The 19,802-nt window shown below is 51.0% G+C and overlaps 1 protein-coding gene across 2 annotated transcripts in view; it reads right to left on the reverse strand.

Annotated features, from left to right (window-relative positions):
- Bpifb4 (BPI fold containing family B, member 4) overlaps window positions 1-19,802 on the reverse strand; it is a gene marked incomplete in the record, with an annotated part of 23,512 nt that continues 3,710 nt past the window's right edge. For both annotated transcript variants that reach the window (XM_013513876.1, XM_013513875.1), the window contains 14 exon segments: window positions 1-311; window positions 2,570-2,646; window positions 4,520-4,583; window positions 4,945-4,987; window positions 6,492-6,559; window positions 9,036-9,206; window positions 11,557-11,610; window positions 13,356-13,559; window positions 14,808-14,899; window positions 15,203-15,263; window positions 15,665-15,728; window positions 17,967-18,110; window positions 18,675-18,779; window positions 19,594-19,802. In XM_013513876.1, the coding sequence (XP_013369330.1) occupies window positions 288-311; window positions 2,570-2,646; window positions 4,520-4,583; window positions 4,945-4,987; window positions 6,492-6,559; window positions 9,036-9,206; window positions 11,557-11,610; window positions 13,356-13,559; window positions 14,808-14,899; window positions 15,203-15,263; window positions 15,665-15,728; window positions 17,967-18,110; window positions 18,675-18,779; window positions 19,594-19,802 (1,380 nt within the window).

The raw sequence follows: 19,802 nt of genomic DNA on the forward strand, positions 1-19,802 counted from the left end.
GAAGGTGGGATCTTTATTGAAAGTGTAACAGACTCAGCATGGATTCTGCCTGGGTCCTGCAGCTAGGTCCCCAAGGTCACCTCCCCCGCTGCAGAGGCTGATGTGTATGCCATTGTTCGCCAACAACGCAGTGGCTGGAGCAATTCCTGGAGGGGGGACAGGTGGGGAAGAGGCTGGCAGGGGCCTGTTGTGGAGGCTGAAGTGATCTAGGCCCAAGGACTGTGTGCAGGTCAGGCCTCTCCAGGGCTGGTTCTGGTTCCTTCCGACCACATCTCTGCCTCTGTCGCTCATGTGCTCAGCACCAGAAGGTCCTTGGAGGGTAGAACAGAGAACCAGGTGAGCAGGCAGGGTGGCTCTGGTGACATCCTTGGCCAGACACTATCCAGCGAGGGGTTTGTGTTTCTGGACAGCAGAACTCTGAACAGCCGTGATGAATAGGTTCACACGGGCCCTGCTACAGAGGACCTGGGCTGAGACCCTTCCCTCTTTGCCCCTCATCTCCTTCGTTCCCTAAATAAAAAAGAGGCTCTGAGCTCCTCTCTCCAATCTTCCAAAAACCCAGTTTACATCATTTTTAAAACTCTACAATAATGAAAGTAATGAACTGTAATCCATAGAACAAAATAAATATCCATGAGTGCATATTGGTATAAATAATGGACTGAATACAGAAATAAATGGAGGTCAGCTCTTCCTTACAGAAGAATTCCAACTACTAACTGTAAAAGAATCACAGAATCAGAAAGCCCCCACTATGCACGTCACAGGCAGAAGTACTGGAGTTCACCAAAAATAGTGGGAGAAGGGCTGGTGAGAAGCAGGACCTGTGCATAGTCCCAACGTACTCCTTGCAAGACATTTATTAGTGACAAAGGGAAAAATAGTGCCTTTATGGTGGAGAAACGTGGCAGGAACCACCTTAAGCAAGTGATAACAGTGAACCATCACATGGACATCGGGACCTGGATTTAGTATGTGGAGGAAGGCACATACCTCACTTCTGTGATGTTCTTGCCAAAAAAAATGCAACCTCTAATTAAATCATGATGAAACATCAGTCAAATCTACCTTGAGGCACATCCCATAAACAGGCCAGGCTTATGGGAAATGTCAAGGTCATAAAGCACAAGGAGGAGGCGAGGAGCTGTCCAGATGAGTGAACTCTAAGGAGAGGTGACAACAAGATGCAAGCCAGGAGCCTGCACCAGAGCCTGCATGGGACACAGGACACGGCGGACAGCTGGTGGGGGAGCTGTGTGGATTCCTGGCTGTGGGTCAGTGTCTGGGTTTCAGGGACCACACACTGGTTATAGAAGACACTACCATTAGGGGATACTGAGAAAAGCATATTTGGAACAGTCTGTTCTATGTCTTGCAGTTTTCCTCTAGGTTTAAAATCATATCAAAATAAAAATAGAAAATAAATGGCTAGATCCATATAAAAATGACAAGATGAGCAGTCACTATTCACAGGGGCTACAAGGCCAGACCCAGGGCTGAGTTGTTGTGAAAACTTCAGACCCAATGCCCATCTTACATTTTCTTACAGGTACTTGTGCTGTCTCATTTATCATGCTGAAATAAAACTCACAGGTTACCTACTTATACAGATATATTTTAAACTAGTATGTTCTCTTACCAGACTGTTAAGGAGAAATAAAAAACAATTTATAATAAAGTAGTAATATGTTTGAAAATAAAACTCCAGAAAGGTTGGACTAAGTAACCACCACAATGTCCCAAGGTATAGCTGCTGAGATGCATATGTATCTAGGAGGAATCACATGTGTCTCGCTAATCTTTTCTCTATTTTCAACTTTCAGATGCTGAGCTCATGTGGCTTGTCTAGTGGAAACAAGAGACCCTGCCTTTGAACTTCAAGGCCCCTGCCATCATCATAATGAGTCAACTACTTCAGGAATATTTACCCAAGGTCCTGTGTCCCCACTGGGCTGGGGAAGCTTCACGAGGACCAAGACTGTACTTGTTCATTTCTGTATCCCTGTTCTTTTGGCACAGACACAGTAGGTGCTCAGCAGAAGTTCTTTTAATGTACTGTGTCACATTTCCACCCTAGACAGGCCAGTTACTGCTCTGAGCCCCAGCACAGCTGTTAAAAAGAAAGGCCATCAGTCATGGTCAACACAGCCAGGAAGTGTCTGCCTAACCAGCAGACACATTTGCAAGGAGACCGGCCACTTCTGTTAGTCCTTGAGGTCTTTGTCCCTGCCTACAGCACATGCCCTTGCCCCGGCCTCCCTGCTGAGCACAGAGCCTTCCCTTGCCTGAGACTCTTTCCCACATCACCTCCTTGTGAGGCTTCCTGGACCCCAGCCCCATCTGGAAGATGAGGACAGTGACATCTGTGGTTAGCGCTCAATAAGACTGAGGATGTGAGAGTTTCTTTTGGGGATTCCTATCAACTTTGCTCCTGTTCCCTCAGCCCTGCACTTTGAAGGGAGAGGCTCTAGTCCTTCCCTTTCTCATCTTCCCAACGGTTGGCCTGACCTTTTGCAGTGACCAAAGGTGACAGCAAAAGGCAGGAGGGCAGAATTCTATCTTCCCTTACCTCCAAGACATCGATGTCTGCATTGCTGAAGTCGATGTTGAGGATTTTGGGGAGAGGGACCCCAGAACCCAGCACAGCTGTTAAAAAGAAAGGCCATCAGTCATGGTCAACACAGCCAACATGTGTCAGCCTCACCAGCAGCCCCTGTATTTGCAAGGAGACCGGCCACTTCTGTTAGTCCTTGAGGTCTTTGTCCCTGCCTGGGGTTCACGCCCTTGCCCCGGCCTCCCTGCTGAGCATGGAGCCTTCCCTTGCCCGAGACTCTTTCCCACATCACCTCCTTGTGAGGCTTCCTGGACCCCAGCCCTTAGGGTCTACCCCACCCCAACCTCAGCCACTAGGGAAATAAATCACAACGTATGAACTCCCTGTTTGAGCATCTGCTGCCCCTCATCTGTGGTTCCTTGCAGGCAAGGACTGTGTCCCCCACAGAGGGGAAGACATAGGTTTTCTGAGTCAAGGAGACAAAGACGCATGAGGCCCAGCACATGGCCACCATGGATTTGCCTTTTGGTTTCAGGTTGTCTGAGCCTGGGTAGACCTGGTGACTAATGCTCTGAAAGGAGGGAGGGAGGAAAGGAGGGAGGGTGACTGTGAAGGGAGGGGGGTTGATCAAGTGAAGTTAAACAGACTTACTGACTCCCAAGGAGGTTTTAGAGAGCTAAGGGCATCGTGAATCTACCTACAAGGTTATCTTCAGCATTTGCCTGTTCTGACTGACCATGGAACCCTTTCTTCAGGGTATTTGGTGGACTAATGTTTTAGAGGACCCAGTTTGGGAACCACAGATGTAACCCAATCTCTCACTTTTAAAAGCAATGGGCTGCATTTCAGAGAGATGGAAGGACTTTCCCCAAGTGAAAACCACGTCTTAGTGACTAAGCCAGGTTGACAGTCTCAATCTCTTGCTTCCCAGGTCTACCAGCCCAACTCCTGACACCATGTCGCTCCCTGGAGAACATGTGTGGTCTTTGTGACCAGCTCTTTCTCTGCCATAGAGACTCAGTCTCCCCTGCTGATGAGTCCCAAAATAAGGGTCTGTTTGTCATCAAGGTCTCTCCAAAGGTATGACTGGTGACTTCAACTAGGAGTGCCAGCCCCCTCTGTCCTCTCTTCTGTGAAGCAGAGGTGGGGAGATGGAGTTTGGGGCTGAGATCACTAATCATAACGAGGTCTGCCAGCTGCTCAAACAGCCATCTCAGCCTCCAGGTGACCCCCTTACTTCAACAAGGAGCTCTGAGACCACACTCTTGAGACTCCACAGAGAGAATAAAGCATGCGAGTGTAGACCACTTAGAAAGGTGGCAAGGACATCTCCTCACCGATAATGTGGCTGCCCAGGAGGTAGATTCTAGTAAGGAGGTGGGCAATATTGTTCAAGTCAACTTAAGTTTTATCTGCAGATTGAACTTTTTATAGTATGATGAAGTCCCTGTATAATTAAAAATAAATTCACGTTTAAAAAGAAGTCAGGAAATATCTTCACCATAAGAAAAAATGGAGAAATAGAATTTAGAAGGAAATATACCCAAGTATTCAGATCAATTGCCTCTGGGAGGAGGCTTTTTAAAAATTGTTCCAGACTCTAAAATTCATGCACATAGCATTTTCCTAGGCAATCAGGAAAGAAAGCAAAAACAATCAGCTAAACAAGAAAGAGCCAAACAAGCAAATAAGGAGGCTGGTGGACATCTGGGGCCAACATCAGACTATGCTCCATAAATATACACAAGTATTATGTATTAATTAAAAATTAATTTTTAAAATTAATTTTTAAAATTAATTTTTAAAAACAGGAAAAATTTAGATCAATAAGCCTCAAATGAAGTTGTCTGGAATGATATTGAGGTAGCATTCTTTAAAATGTACATCCAAACATGCCCACCAAGCCAGTAGACTCCTTGTCCCCAAGCCCTGTGCCCCCCAAAAGCCATGGACACCCACACTCACCATTCATTGCGGGCATAAATGCCAGGTCAAAAATCTTCTCAACCAGCACCTCCAAGAGGCTCACCTGTGGGGAAAGAATAAAGACTCAATCCAGGCAGGGTGTTCACTCAGCTGGAAAGGGGGCTCTTGGGACCTGCCCCTGGAGCCCAAGGTGAGGACCCCATGTCAGTATGGGAGAGCCTGGGATCTCTGGCCAGCAGAGCCTGAGCCCCAAAATCTCTCAGCTGACAGCCAGTGCACCTATCACTTACAGGAGAGAGGCTAAGGTTCAGACAGTCCAGCCCTGGGGCCAACCCTTTGGAATTCACCCTCTGGCCAGCCCAGCCAGCCTCATAGGAATCCCATTCCCGGTAGATCTTCCCGGTAGATCTTCCTGGTCTCTGTTCCAAGGGGAGCTTTCCTTACTGCGGGGAAATGGTACTTACATCAAAGTTGCCCACATTTGAGGTTCTGAGGTTGAGGTTGGTCCTACAGATAAAGAAAACAGCCCATCAGAAGTGGTGATCCCTAAGAATCACAAGGCATTTGTAGTTCAGCAAACTACCAGAAGCTGTCTACCAACATCCTGAGGAAGACCCATGTCCTGCGGGAGTTCATAAGAACAATGCTGGCTTCCATTTCCTGAGCATTAAGCATGTCACAGACTAGATGCTAAGAGCTTTCCACATAGGCAAGGCTGAAATCCTAACCACTGCCTGTGTGGCGTGCACGGAACCTGCAGTTTCTGCTGCTGTGCTACTCTGAGGGGGAGACCTTGCCTCAAGGTCTTGCTCTGCTCTGTGACAGCCTCAGTCTCACTACACCTGGCTCTCACTGAGAGGCCTCCTGGGAGGCCAGGGGTAGGAAGTTATTGGGGCTGCCCAAGAGGATCAGCTCACTGTCCAGCCAGAGGGACACAAAGGAGCCTCCATTTTGTGTGTATTTTATTCCTTCCTGAATTCTCATTCCTTTCCAAACACCTTCCATCTTTGCTAACTCTGCCCATACCACTCTCCCTGCCGGAAACCCCAGCTCTTCCTGTGGCTGCTCCTTCTCTTCTGGGCCTCTGCATACTGCTGCCACAGAAACTCCTCCTTCCCCCTGACAAATACCATCTCATGACTCGCCGCATTGTTGGGCTCAATAAACATTTGTTGTAAAAAGAAGATCTTACAGTCACTTAAGTCCACACCAAATGCTTGACACATCATCTCATTAATCTTGCAATGGAAATAATGAGTACTTCTTTCCATAGGTTGATGTCAAGAATTAAATGAAGCAACATCTAGAACTTAGCTCAGTGCCTGGCACATAGATGGCATCTAATACATAGTAGCTATTATTTTTATAAATCTTATGAAATAGGAAGCTATTGTCCCCATTTTCAGATGAGAAAAGAGAGTCAGCCAGGTAGTCACTTAGGCAACATCACACAGCCAGTTGGTGGTCACATCAGGATTTGAACCCATACTGCCAGACTCTAAGGCCAGTGCTGGTAGCCACTGCATGCAGCAAGGCACACTGACCTGGGTCAGCTCCCTGACCCTCTCTGTGCTTACTGTGTGGCTTGAGTTAGTAAATCCGCCTCCCTAAGCTGTCAATTCCTCATCTTCAAAGAGGCATCAAAATAGCCCCGACTTTATGGGTCCCTAGGGAGGACACAACATATGACAAGGACCAAGAGCGGAGCCTGGTACAGCACCATCACCAGCATCACGATTACTATGGATGCCACTGCTGCTGGCAGGAAGGTCTTTCTGTTCAGTCCATGGTCTGACCACCAGGGCCAGCTCCTGATGCGGTATTAGCAGGCACAGACCATTTTCGCCTTTGCAGCCCTGACAACCATTCAGGAGGCCTCAAACGCCTCCCTGGCAGCCCTGTAATCCTTCCCTGGATGTGAGCCGGCCACAGCCACAGCCACAGCCACAGCACAGCAGCACCCAAGACACCTTTCTGAGGAGCAGGAACCCAAAGCAGAAAACCCCCTTACTTGTCCAGCTTGGCATCAATCATGAGCTTATCTCCTTCCACAGAAAACGAGGCCAAGAGATCTGTGTCCTGGAGGGAAGGAGAAGGAAAAGGAAATGTCACCGCCCTCAGCCAAGGCTACTGCTGAGGGCTCACTGTGTGCCTGGTGCTGAGCCTGAGTCCAGAAGGCTGTTCCCTGAGGCCTTGGCCACAACTCCTCATACTTGTATAAGCAGGGGCCTTGCAATAGCACTCGTCACGTACTAGATCTCTCCACCAAGGGAAGGGGTCAGCAATAAGAGGCCAACATCAGCTGTTGGCTGCAAGTAAATCACAGAATGGGCTGGGTAAGTAAATAGTTCTCAGGAAGACAAATGTCACAGGATTCCCACGCTTGGCACTGGGGATGTTTACCAAGATCCTCTGAGATGCCTTAGAGAAGAGAGGGAGGTGGCTTGCAGCCTGTGAAGCCTTTTCTTGGTGAGCCATTGCAGGTGGAATTGGGCATCATGGCTGTCAATCATAACTGCCCCATCTCCTAGAAGAAGGCATAAAAGGCACAGCCTCATTCCCTTCTTCCAGCAGAAATTTTGTTGGAAAATTATTTTTGTTTCCTTGGATCACATTTAATTTAATTTAAAAGTTAGCCTTATGAAAATAAAAGCAACCTCCCAACAAGTTCAAAAATGGTATTAGTAACAACAATAACAAAGACTGGCATGATACAGAGGAGCTGGGGTTCTGGGTGCCTGTGGCAAGGCCCTAAACTGGTATCGAAATCATCCTTAAGAAATAGAGTTTGAATGGAGGACTGAAGGATGGGAGTTGACCAAATGAAAAAGAAGGTGAAAAGTAATCCAGGCAGTGGGAAGGGCATGGGCAAGGCCCTTGGGGAAGAAAAGAGGAAAGTAGTAACAGGACAGAGAGACCAGAGAGTGGACTCTATGACGCCAGAGTGGAATGGGGCCAAACCAAGCAGAGCTGTGGGCTCTGCTGCCCTGGGGCAGTGGGAAGTTCTGATGACAGGCTGTCAGCTGGCTCAAAGCCTGGGCTGTTGATGGGAAGTCCTACAATAGGGGCTGATGGGTGAGTGCAGACTGGGTAAGAATTGGTCCTTCTGATCTCTCACCTGATGAGAGGGGGAGAGAAGGCCCCGCACACCGTGGCCAGCCAGAAACACCCACTTCAGACCAGAAGTGGCTCATTTCTTCTCAAAGGAAGGAAGACATAGAAGGGATGAGAGCTTCAAGTGTCTGACCCTGTAGACATACACAGAAGGGATGGCACTTCCCACTTAACATGTGATATGCGTAGTGAGCCCTACCATGTCCTGGGCCTGCGCTACACTCTGAGGATCCCACAGTGAAGGAGATCGCCAAGTCTCTGGCCAGCAACAAACTAACAGATGTGTTTGATAATGTCTGATCAAGCAAAGTAAGGGAGAAAAAGAGAGAGACAGACAGGGACAGAAGAGTAACAGAGTAGGCATTTAAACAAGTGATCTGAGAAGGTCTCTCTGAGGAGGGCCTTTTGAGCAGAGGTCTAAAGAAAATAAGGGAGTAAGCCCTGCAGATATCCGAGGAGGAGCATTCCACACCTAGGAAACAGCACGCGTGAACACCCTGAGGTCAGACCGTGCCCGACACTTTGGGGAGCACAGAAGAGCTGAGAAGTGAGCAGATGACGCCCCTGCAGGACTTTAAGGGTCATTTTCAAGAGACCGGCTTCTTGTTGAGGACTGAAGGAAAGGAGGGGAGTAATATAATTCACATTTTAAATGGATTCCTCTAGAATAACTTCTAGCATCCTATTGCACAGTAGGGTGACTATGGTTAACAATTGTGTGTTATACATTGCCAAAAAGCCAAAAGAAAGAACTTTCGGTGTTTTCACAACAAAGAAAAAAGTTTGAAGGGATAGATATGCTAATTACCCTGATTTAATCACTACACATTGTACACATGTTCTGAAAAATCTCATGGTATCCTAAATCTAGGCACAATTATTATGCATCAATTCAAAATGTAAAGAAAGAAGATTCTTTTCCATGAAATAATTGTGGAAATTGGTGTTTGTGTGTCTGTCCATGGTTAGGCACCATGGACAAGGAAGCAGGTACCTTCTGTCTTGTTTCTCTTTTCCTTGCATCCAGTAGGAAGTCTAATCCCAGTAGGAAGTAGTTATCCAATACATATTGCGAATGAATGACCTGGGTCAACCCCATCGTGCCCCGTGGTATACAACCCATGAGAATGACAACAGCCAATGCTTCGGGAACCTTTACAGTACATCCAATACGGCTCTAAGCATCTTATTAATACTCATGACCTATGGCCAAACCCTTGTAGTAGAGGACAAAGCAGGCCCAGAGACAGGGAGTGACCTGCCCAAGGTCACACAGCTAGAAATGGTAAAGACTGGGTGTGAATCATTTTCTGGCATGGAAGATGGACAAGCAGTCACCATGGTAGAGATTGTGGGGATCTGAAGGGGTATGAGGGCTTCAGGAGACCACGCGATTGTTTTGAAGCACAGCTGGGGAGCCAACAGCACCCCAGACACTTACCACGTCAATGAGGCAAATGGTGGTCTCAACGTCATTGGGCTGGGAGACCACGACCTCGGAGGTGGCAAACACCTTCACCAGTGCCTGGTCCTTCTGCAGGGTCACTGAGGGCGGGTCGGGGACCTGGATCTTGATAGTGAGCGGACGGGACTCAGGGTACTGCTGGAACACCTGCAGGTGGGCACGCAGCCAAGTGAGTGGGGCCCTTGGCCAGAGGGCTGTCAACCAATCTCCAAAGCCAGAGCCCAGGGCCTCCCTGGGTGGCTTCAGATCCAACATTTCTGGAGTGCTACAGGCCACAGGCAAAGCCAGCGGCCCGCTGTGGTACCAGGGGAGAGGATGCAGTCTCGGACCATTTGCAGGGCTGTTGTAGGAACTGAGTGTGACAGTGCTGACAGAGGGCCGGGCTCAAGCTTGACACATGAAGGCTCAGGCCCGGCACTGAGCCAGCTGGGGTCTCACGGGCTGCTGGCCCAGGACCTGAGGGACAGTCTTGACAACTCTTGAGATACTGTTTCTCCAGGCTGAAAATGAGAAGACTGAGGCGCAGAGGGGAATGTCAACCAAGACGTCCAAGGCCAACAGGGAGGCTGAGGCTCCAGCCCAGGTCTGTGCAACACGGAGCCCCAGCCCTTTGCCATCCTTCCTACAGTGACAAAGTCCACCCTTCTGGGTATCTCATGCGATGTCCCCGAGAAAAGCCCAGCCCCCCATCCTACCTGAATTCACCAGGTATCCTGAGACCCACAGGGAAGGGAATGGACCCTGCTTGCTGCACACTAATCCCCAAACCTAGTCTGCTAAAGACACCAAATGACCAGTTTGTCACATTTACTGATAATGGATTCACCATGCAACTGATTTTAAGGGTCTTCTTCTTAAATATATTAAATGAGTAGAAAAAAGCCCATTTGGAGGAAAATTCACCATGGGCAATGCTGCAGCCCAGGGCCTGGCCCTGAGACTTCGTTCATGTTCCTCAATTCTTTTGTATAAGCTCTTGGCCAGAGTAAAAACCTTGTAAGTTCAGTCATTTGATCACACCATGAATTCACCCTTTGGCAGACTGGCTGTCAACAAGTCAATTATTTGACAAATTGGCCTTTCCTAGGGTGATTTTCAGTACTTCCTGGGAGGCACCTGGCGTCCCAACCATTGCAGCCAGAGCAAGCAGTCTCACCCGCTTCACAGAGACCCCACATCACCCAGAACTGTCCCCAGAGCAATCACCCCCTCAGCCCCAGAGCTGGCCAAGCTCTCCGGGGGGCTCTCCCTGGCCTGGGTCCCCAAGACACACGCCTCCGTGTCCAGCCTGAACCCACTGAGGCTGACCTACAGCTGTGCCAAGGCCTGAGTCCCTGCTCTAGCCCAGCTCTGCCTCTGAGCCTCTGTTTCCCCATCTGTAAAATGGGGTGCTTGTCACTCCTTGCCTTGTGGGAGGGAACTGTTAGAAACAAATGAAAGGGTGGATTTTAAGAAAATTTTATAAGCTGTAAATGCAGTGTGCACAGGAAGTGATCCAATAAATAAAAAGTTCAGGGACGAAGGGATCCCCCAACCTCCTGGAGCAGCCCCTGCTTATGGTACTTGAGAATGGTACAACTGCCGTTCTGCTCTTGGACACATGAGGGCGGTAGCGACCAGGTGTTGAATTTGACTCTGCTCCTGTTTCTGAATTTGAGGCAGGAGACAGGGAAAGTGGAAAAAAGGCAGAAATGCCCAAAACGTCTGTGGATGCCACCATCCTTCGCTCTGAGAATACTTCCTGCACGAAGATCTCTGCCACGGAATGCAGGACCACGGGCGCTGAGCCAGTGCTGGCATTAGAAAGGCCTTTGTGCCATCTCCACATGGCCACTAAGAGTGCATGTGTTCTAATTTTTCTTTTAATTTGTAATTATCAGCAACAATAATACAGTTAAATTTTCCAAATGTCTGCTCTGTGCCTGGATTCCAGATCCAGGTCCACAGCCACCCTAAAGAGTGAGCATGACTGTCCCCATTTTCCGGATGAGAAATCAGAGGCTCAGAGTGATAGGGCTATTTGTGTATGGTAATATGACTAGGGTGTGCCATATCTTCATCTCCAAGGATCTAGCTCCACCCCTCAAAGTCCCACACGTCTGTGTGCCTGGCCCTGTGCTGCCCTCTTCCTGCACCATCCCCTCCACCCTCCCAGATCACCTGAGCCCATGGGACTGTGTTAGCATGGCTTCACTGACCAACAAGGACACTAGGGTTCAGAGATGTTAGGACTTGTGTCAAAGTCACACAGCAAAGGAGTGTGACTAATCCTGGGCCAGGATTAGACCTGCACAGGCTGGTCCACTGCCAGAGTTCGGAGTCTGTCCACCTCCCTCCCTCTGTGGGCCCCTCCCACGCGGGGTCTGTTCTCCACACCTGTGTCACTGCACCTGCTGGGAAGCAGGTGAGAGCCATCACCCATGTTGAGCATCTTTCCTTCCAACCAGCTCAAGGGAGTGAGGCGGAGACAACGGCGCTGCCCGCCTTACTTACGCACCTTGGGAATCAGGGCTCCCAGCGTGGACGTGGTGAGTGGAGGAAGCTCATCAAACTGTGGGACAAGGACAAGGGTCGTGTGAGTGAGGAGGTACAGAGGCACAGCCGTCAGCCTGCTGCATGCTGAGTCACCAGTAGGGCACCTTGTCCCCTGAGTGGCCCGTGGGGAGGCTCCACCTCCCAACAGCGGCCACTGTGTGGCCAAGAGGGTGCCTGCAGCTTCACGGGCCTGACTTGAAGAACAGGAGGAAGAGCCTGGCATTTCTTCTGTACAATGTAACTCTTTATTAAAGCAAGGCACACATCCTCCAGTCCATTTCACAAACCAGTGTCCACCAAACCCTTGACTTCTGCCATGTCCCCAAACCACTCGTACTGTGTCTCCTTGTTGTTTTCTACAAAGTGACTCATTTGTTAAGACCTAAGACACTAAAACAATGGAAAGCCAGCCCCTCTTGGCAACCATAAAATCAATGAGATGTGACGAAGCATCCCCACTACCTCCTGCATGGCTATCACTGCCTGTGGAGTCACCAGCTGACAAGCGCTGCTGTCCCTCAATTAAAAAAGGGGGTACATGACAAAGTAATAGGAGAATAACAATAGTTAGTACACTGTGTATTGTTATCTTCAAAGTAGTTACTAATTTTATTTTATTTTTTCCATAAAATAAAATTTTTTAAAAGAGAGCTGCTTCAAACTGTAACAGGGCTAACTAAATCCTGGCACTAAATGGATACGTTCTCCTTGGTGGAGTTCAAGACTGACATAATTTGTGTGATGCCCTTACGGAGAACATTTCATTCTTGAGAGAATCGGTGAAGTTTATGGGGCAAAACATCATGAGCAAAACGTCAGGTGGGATGGGTAGAGGGAGGGAGATGGATGGATGAGTGGATGGATGGGCAGGTAGATGGATAGAGGGTGGAAGGAGGGAAGGAAGGAGCAGTGAATCAATGGATGGATGGAGGTGTAGGTGAGCAAGTGGATGGAAAAATGGATGGGTGGATGCTGGGTAAATGATGGGTGGATGGATGGAAGGATAGATCGGTAAGAAGATAGATGATAGATAGATGATACATACATAGATACATAAATGATAGATAGATAGATAGATAGATAGATAGATAGATAGATAGATAGATAGGAACTAGTGCATCTGGGTAAAGTGTATGTGCGCATGAGTTGTGCTATTCTGCAACTTTTCTGAAGGCTTAAAAGTTTTCAAAAGAGTTCAGAGAAAAAAATGACTGGAGCCCATGTCAGGGTGGTATTATGTTCCTAAGTTACCTTTCCATGTGTGTGGCACTGGGGATTGGACCCAGGGCCTTCACACTGAACTTACATCCACACAGTCCTTTTTTATTCTTTTATTTTGAGGCAGGGTCTTGCTAAATGACTAAGTTGCCCAGACTGGGCTCGAACTCACAATCCTCCTGCCTCAGCCTCCCACATATGTGCCACCATGCCTAGCTTCTTATGTATCTTTTAATTACTTATATACTTGGTATTCACTTTCCAAGTAGAAGGATTCTAAATACTTATATTGAGGTACAGATAAGTGAGTATATGTTATTTTTTTTTAAAGGATTGAGATAAAATCCAAGACTTGAATAAGAGCAACATGTGTCTTGTGATGGGACGCTGTTTAGCATCAAGTCTGTGAGCCCAGTGGAAGCCCCTGAGCACCAGCTTTGGGCAACTGGACGTGACTGGCGCAACCTCTGGGACCTGGAGATGGGCCAAAGTGGCCGCCCCCAGCTGGGGACTGCAGAGGGTCGGCAGAAGCCCAGCACTCACCATGCCGTCAGTGATGTCGATGTTCAGTGCCCCTTCCTTCTGCAGCATGCTCAGCACCTTGCCCAGGAAGTTAGCCGAGATGCCCAGCTGGGAGTTGGTGTTGTCACCCATGGGGGGCAGCTCCGGCATCTGTGGCCTGGGGGACATGGCAGGCCTGCCCAGGGGGTAGTCGATGAGATCTCCTCCTGCTTCCGAAACCAAAGTCTGCGGTGGCAGAGGAAGGGGTCGTGGGGGGCAGGGAGGAGGGAGGAGGGAGGCTGAAGTGAGGCCGGAGCGAGGGTCTGGGCGCCTCCTTTTTGTGGCCCCAGCTCTACTTCGGGTTGTGACGGAAGGGACCGCTCACACCTTCTGTGCATCCCTGGCACAGCTTCTCCGCTGTGCGTGCTGGCGCTTCTGTAGGGGACACACTGGCACGTCCCCTTGTCAGGGCCACAGTCCTGGTGACAGCCCACAGAGCTCTGTGGACTCTGTCCCAGGGCCACCTGGGCCCCATCACAGTCCCTCAGCTGGCACCTGCCCTCTGCAGTACAGCGACTAGGACCCTGTCAGTCCTCACCCCTCACCACCTCACCTTCGCCAAAGCTGCTCCAAGAGCAAGGGTCACCCCCCGAGGAAGCGCTCCTGAACTGGGGGATCCCACCCCTGTGATTCTGGCTCTCGGACAGCGCTGGACGGATCACTGCATATTTATTCCAGTGAATCTTTGCGGCCTGGTCCCTCCAGCTGATCAGCATCCCCCAGGGTTGACTGTCGGGCTCACTGCTACTCTCCCAGCTCCCAGCCCAGGCAGGGCACCCAGCAGGGCCTAGGGGTCTGCTCTGGGGAGTGGGTGTTTGTGAACGCGTTACGTGTGTGTGTGTGTGTGTGTGTGTGTGTGTGTGTGTGTGTGCATGGCAGGTGCCTGGTGCAGGTGCGTATTCAGCCCCCATAGCAGGTCCCGGGGCCCTTGGAGCACTGATTCCAACTCACGTGTCTCTTCCCAAGCTCACTTTGAGTGCCGCTGCGCTGGCGGGTGGAAAGCGGCCATGGCAGAGTGTTTATGCCATGGAAATTGCCAAATGCTGCCAATCAGGACTTATTTTTAACTGTAGAAATCCAGTTGTTAAAGTGCACACCAGCCAAACCAGCCCGTAGCGGCAGTTCCAGAGTCGGAAGCTGACTCATGTGGGTTCAGACCCCAGGTTCACATTGACTAGACCTGGGAGAGTGGTTTAGTCCCTCTGTGCCCCTGTTTCCTCAATAAGCATGCCCCCCTCATGCTGTGGTTTTGGGACAGACTGACTGAACCTCCAGGAAGAGCTTACAATGTGCCTGGCGCTCACTGAGCACTGGCGAGTGTCAGCTAGGACTGTATTTCTTGACAGGATTCCTACAGGTCTTAGTCTAGTAGGAAAAGGCCCCTGTTCCCATGTTGCCACCCTCACCCCTCCCAGCCCAAGACACAGGACTCACATTGAGGTCCAGCTCCAGGAACTCGCCGGTCACCAGCGGGAGGCTGGAGAATGTATACTGCACACTTCCCAGGATGCCCAGCGGAATCAGAGCTGTGGGCAAAGGGGAGGTCACAGGCTGTGCCCTCGGCTGCCCAGACACCTTCCCTCCCTGTGCCATCTTAGAGAAGAGGAAGCTGCTGAACTTCTGAGTGCACAGCTGCCAGGGCAGAGCCAGCTCACACCCCGCTCCCCCAGGCCAGGTGGGATGTTTAGGGGCAGAAGGAAAGAGCAGGTGGGCATGCCTGCCACCCGCACCATGCAGGACCCTCCTCCCAGACATTGCTGTATCCCCAAGCCTGGCCCAAGCAGCCATTAGCAACATTCGCCCAGTGCTGCCAAGCAGGAAGGACTTACAGTCCACGAGACCCAGCTGGTCATTGACAAGACCCAGCACCACGTCCACGATGGGGCAGAGCTGCGGGGAGAAATGTCATGGGTCAGATGGTGCTGCAGGGAGTCCGGAAGGGGATGCGCCCACAGCAGCAAGGGCAGCTCATGACTGATGACTGTTCTGTGCCAGGCTGTGTCCTCACCTTGGCCCCATGGGGAGCCTCTGTCACAATCCCTATCCTAGAGATGGGGAACGGAGATGCAGGAAAGCAGTGTGACTTGTCACAGGGCTCAGAAGAGTCAAAGCTGAGAGTGGAACCCAGAGCAGCGTGAAGCTCAGCCACCTCCCCCTTTCCCTCTGCCATCTGTCCCTCCATGTCTCCGAGCCCTTCCCAGACCCCAAGAACCTGTCCTGACCCTGGCCCTGTCTTTCTGCATGCCCCTCAGGATAAAGGCAGGACTGTGGTCCTTCCCACCCGCTCTTACCAAGTCGGGGAGCACATTGGCCAGGACTCGGTTTACTAAGTTGTCCACAAGGTTGGGGAGAAGTCTAGGGAGAGAAGGGCAGGCTGAGTATAACAGAAAGTGTCCCCTGCCAGTATACTTCTGTTTCTTAGTTGCCCAGGTAATGGTTCCTGTTGCAGTGCCGGTTGCCTCTGTCTCCTAGAAACGGCTGGTCGCTATGATGCATAGCTGGTCACTATGATGCATATTGTAAGAAGCAATCAAAGACAGTCAAATACCCTACCTCTGACCTCCCCTTGGCAGTCCCACAAAAACCTCCCTCCCTGGGCCTTTGGACCTGATAGTTTGGGAATGATCCTGATTGGTGCCTGTTGATGTAAAATAAATCTGCCTCCAAATTCTGGGTGTTGTTTCAATGTTTCTGCTTGCTATTGCACTTGGTGCATCAGCCAGGAAGATGAAGCACGCTGACCTTTTTGGTCACCAGTTGTGGCCCTTGTGAATATTCAGGGCACAGCTATTTTTTCCCTTCTGTGAGATTATCCAATGGATGCATGGGGTCATGTGTGAAATGACATCTACAAAAGGTTATTTGTTGCCGCAGCAGCAGATTAGACACACTGAAATGCCCAGCTGTAGGGTTTATCCAGAGGATGGAGCATTACACAGCTGTGAACAGTTAAACAAGGGTGTGTTCAGTGTTTGGACACAGAGAATTCCCTGATGGAGTTAGCAAAAAGCAAAGTACAGAGCAGAGTTGAGAGCAGGTGCCCATTTGCAAAAAGGGAATGGGACTGAAAATCGACACTCTTATTTGCTGCATTTAAACAAGGAAATTGGAAGGAGAACTAGGAACCGAATGACCACGATGGGCTGGGGGAAGGGGCAGGAGGACAGAGAAGAAGGGACAGCTTCACTCTGTGCCTGTTTGTCTTTAATTATGTTACTGTCAAATATATTTCGAGTGAAAATGTGAACTTGAAAGTCTGTGAGACTTCTATGTTTTGAACCCCAGGGCCCAGTTTTCTCTGCCCCCATCCCCCTTGAAGCAGAAACAAAGACAGGGAGAAGCCCGCACGAGTCACACAGCCTGGGTTCAACATCGCATGGAGCTTTTCTGCTGCCCAAGTCTTGATAAGAGCAGGGCGGCAGCACTGGGCTAAGGAACTGATAAGACAGGAGGGAAAGCGGGGACAGTGACCCCACAGAGAGGCTGGAGAAGCATCCCCCATGCTGGGAGAAAGGGGCTTGGCCCTCAGATGTCCTGAACATGTGTTATTCCAACCGCCACCTGGCGACAGGGTGCTGGCCAGTGTACGGACACTCGAAACCTCTCTGGACAGAAGTGGGGTCTTGGTCACTTTGTAGGGAATGTATAATAGAAATATACCTGACCAGGGGTGCCTTGGACAGCAGAGCTGAGAAATGGCCCCATGGGGTGGGACACTGAAGGACAGATAACTGCTCTGAGACATGTGCTGTCATTTAGATCTAGTATGTCCCCCAAAAGTCTCGCGTGTTCAGCAGCGGGGCCAGGAAGATGATTGGATCGTGGATCACCGTACTCAGCAGTGGATTAATCCACTGAGGAGCTCAGTCACTAAATGTGCTGTTCGGAGGTGGGGTCTGGAAGGCCCCATTTTTGTCCTGGCCCCTCCCTCCTCTCTCTCTGCTTCCTGGCTGCCTTGCAGATTTCCTCCACCACGCTGTGTCTGCCTTGGAGCCAGCCCACCATGGGCTGAATCCCCAAAACGTGAGCCAAGTTAACCTTCCTCTCCTTTAAGTTGTGGGGGTGTCGGGTATTGTGTCCTAGTCACAGCAAAGCTAGCTAATGCAACATATATTTATAAACTCTTACATCAGGCAGTTTATGCACTTAGAGCTTTACATTCATCATCTCAATTACCAAGGAAACAAGAATTTATCTTCATTTCACAGAGGGGGAATCTGGAGCCCAAAGAGGGCAACAGAGTTGTCCAAAGTCAAGGAGCAATAAAGAATAAAGCAGAGCCCTAACTCCCAGGTATCCTCCTGGCCACACGGCTGAAGGCCTGTTCAGAGGCCTGGAGCTGGGTGTGTCATAACCATTCCCCAAGTTGGCTGAAGCCTGTATCTTGGGTTCAAAAGCACAGCCCATGAATTCCCATCAGGCACATGCCAGGCCAGGGCCAGGGGAGAGTGTGAACGGCCCTGTCTGGGTCCTCACTGCTCCCCGGTTTCGGCTCTCCCAGCCCAGGACACAGGGAGAGGAGAGGCACCATTCTGTTTGCCAGAGACAGATGTTCCAGCATTGCCCACGGCACTCCCTGCTGGCTGGACTCACCCTCGCAGCAGCTTGACTTTGATGCCCCCGAGCAGGGTGTCACACCTCTCGATCACCAGCCGTGGATAACCGGTGCGGTCCATGGTCAGCCGGACCTTGGCTGAGATGTTCACCTCCACTGAGATGTCCAGGAAGCCAACGAGACTGAAGGAGACCAAGGGGCCAGGAGGACAGTGAGTCACAGGCCAGCCACCAAGCCTGCCGGCATCTCTCAGCTCAGGCTTTAGCCCTGGCTGTCCCTGTCAGCCATCATGCCCCTTGCTCATCTCTGAGCAGGCTGAGACCAGAGATCTGCATACACCCTGGTTTCCAAGATAACCATCCAATCACCTTACTTTGGAGACATGACCTCATCCTTGGGGACTGACTGATGGAAAAGCCCACCTCTGAGGTCCTCCAGGAAGCACCTACTGCAAGGGAGACTCTCTGAGGGTGGGAGGGGGTGGCCTTACAGCCCAGTACAGGTGAAGACACTAAGGTTCAGTGACACTGGAAGTCTGATCCAAGGTCATGCAGCTTATAGGAGTCAGGAATCAAGCCCCGGTTCGCCCTCGGCTCCCATCCCCGAACACGCTAGGCTGCCTTTGCAGGACAGTGACTGCAGGGTGCCTTCACTTCCCCACATGATGGATGCAGAGACCAGGTGTGGTGAGGGGAGGTGACTTGCCCGAGCTCTCCCTGTGGGGACACAGCGGCAAGAACACATACCTCTTCCCGTTGATGGCCACGCGGGTGTACAGGTTCAGGTAAACACCCACACCGGGCAGGAGCCGCACCGACACCCGGGGCAGGGTCAGCTCCACGATGCGCAGCCTGCACAGGGTGACAGCCGTGTGACCTGAGGCCCCACTGCCACGGCTCGCCGCAGCACCCTACCTCACACCCCTGTTCTGCTCCTCCTGCATACCCCTGATGCTAAGAGACCTGCGGTTCCCGGGCAGCTCATGGAATCTGAGGAGAAGCTCAGGCCCATCACCCAGGGACCCACTGTGCCTGTTTCCACACCAAGGTGCCGTTCCCGCTGCTTGCCCCTGCCTGTGTGAGGCTCCTCCTGCCCAGGCTTCAGACCGCAGCTGAGCTCCCCCTCCAGGAAGCCCCTCAGCCTCTGGGGGGTGAGCTCACTTATCCCCCAGGCCTCCATGCCTGTTGTGACTGGCCGCTTTCTGCAGGCTCCGTCACCCAAGCCCATACAACCCACCAGCCCACAAGCCCCTCTGGCCCGGGCTAACCCCTGGGTCTGCCCCTGTGCCCACACAGTGTCCCTCACATAGTAGAAGTTCTACATATTTAATTAAATGTCTCTGAGAAGGAGCCTGGGTGTGGCTGAATATATCACATATACACCACACGTGTGATTAATTTTAAATACTCGGGATTTTCTGCTGAACCACATTACTATGGCCATTCTACATGTGAGGAAGCTGAGGCTGGAGAAATGGAGAAGCTAGCGCCAAGTCACACGCAACTACCTAACATACATTTGGGCTCAGACGCTGCACTATTTCCTGCCAAGAACCCAAACTGTGTAAAGTGGGTCTCTGTGATGTCCAGGCCCAAGGTCCCTCCCAGAGGATGCCCCCACATTTGTTGGTTCAGGGGAACTTGATAGGAAACGCAGCAGCCTTACCCCGTGATGCCCTGCACGGTGCTGAGGAGGCCGCCTTCGCCAAGCACCCCCAGGACACCGCCGCCTCCGAGCAGGCCTCCGTCGCCGAGGAGACCACCTCCGCCGAGCAGGCCGCCTTGGCCCGCCAGGATGCCCTCATTGGCCAGCACGCCGCCAGCGCCCAGCAAGCCGCCCGGGCCCAGCGCCCCGGTGGCCACCCCCGGAGGGAT

Source organism: Chinchilla lanigera, unplaced genomic scaffold, assembly GCF_000276665.1.
Source record: "Chinchilla lanigera isolate Chin_1 unplaced genomic scaffold, ChiLan1.0 scaffold00021, whole genome shotgun sequence".
In the NCBI taxonomy this organism is placed as follows: domain Eukaryota; kingdom Metazoa; phylum Chordata; class Mammalia; order Rodentia; family Chinchillidae; genus Chinchilla; species Chinchilla lanigera.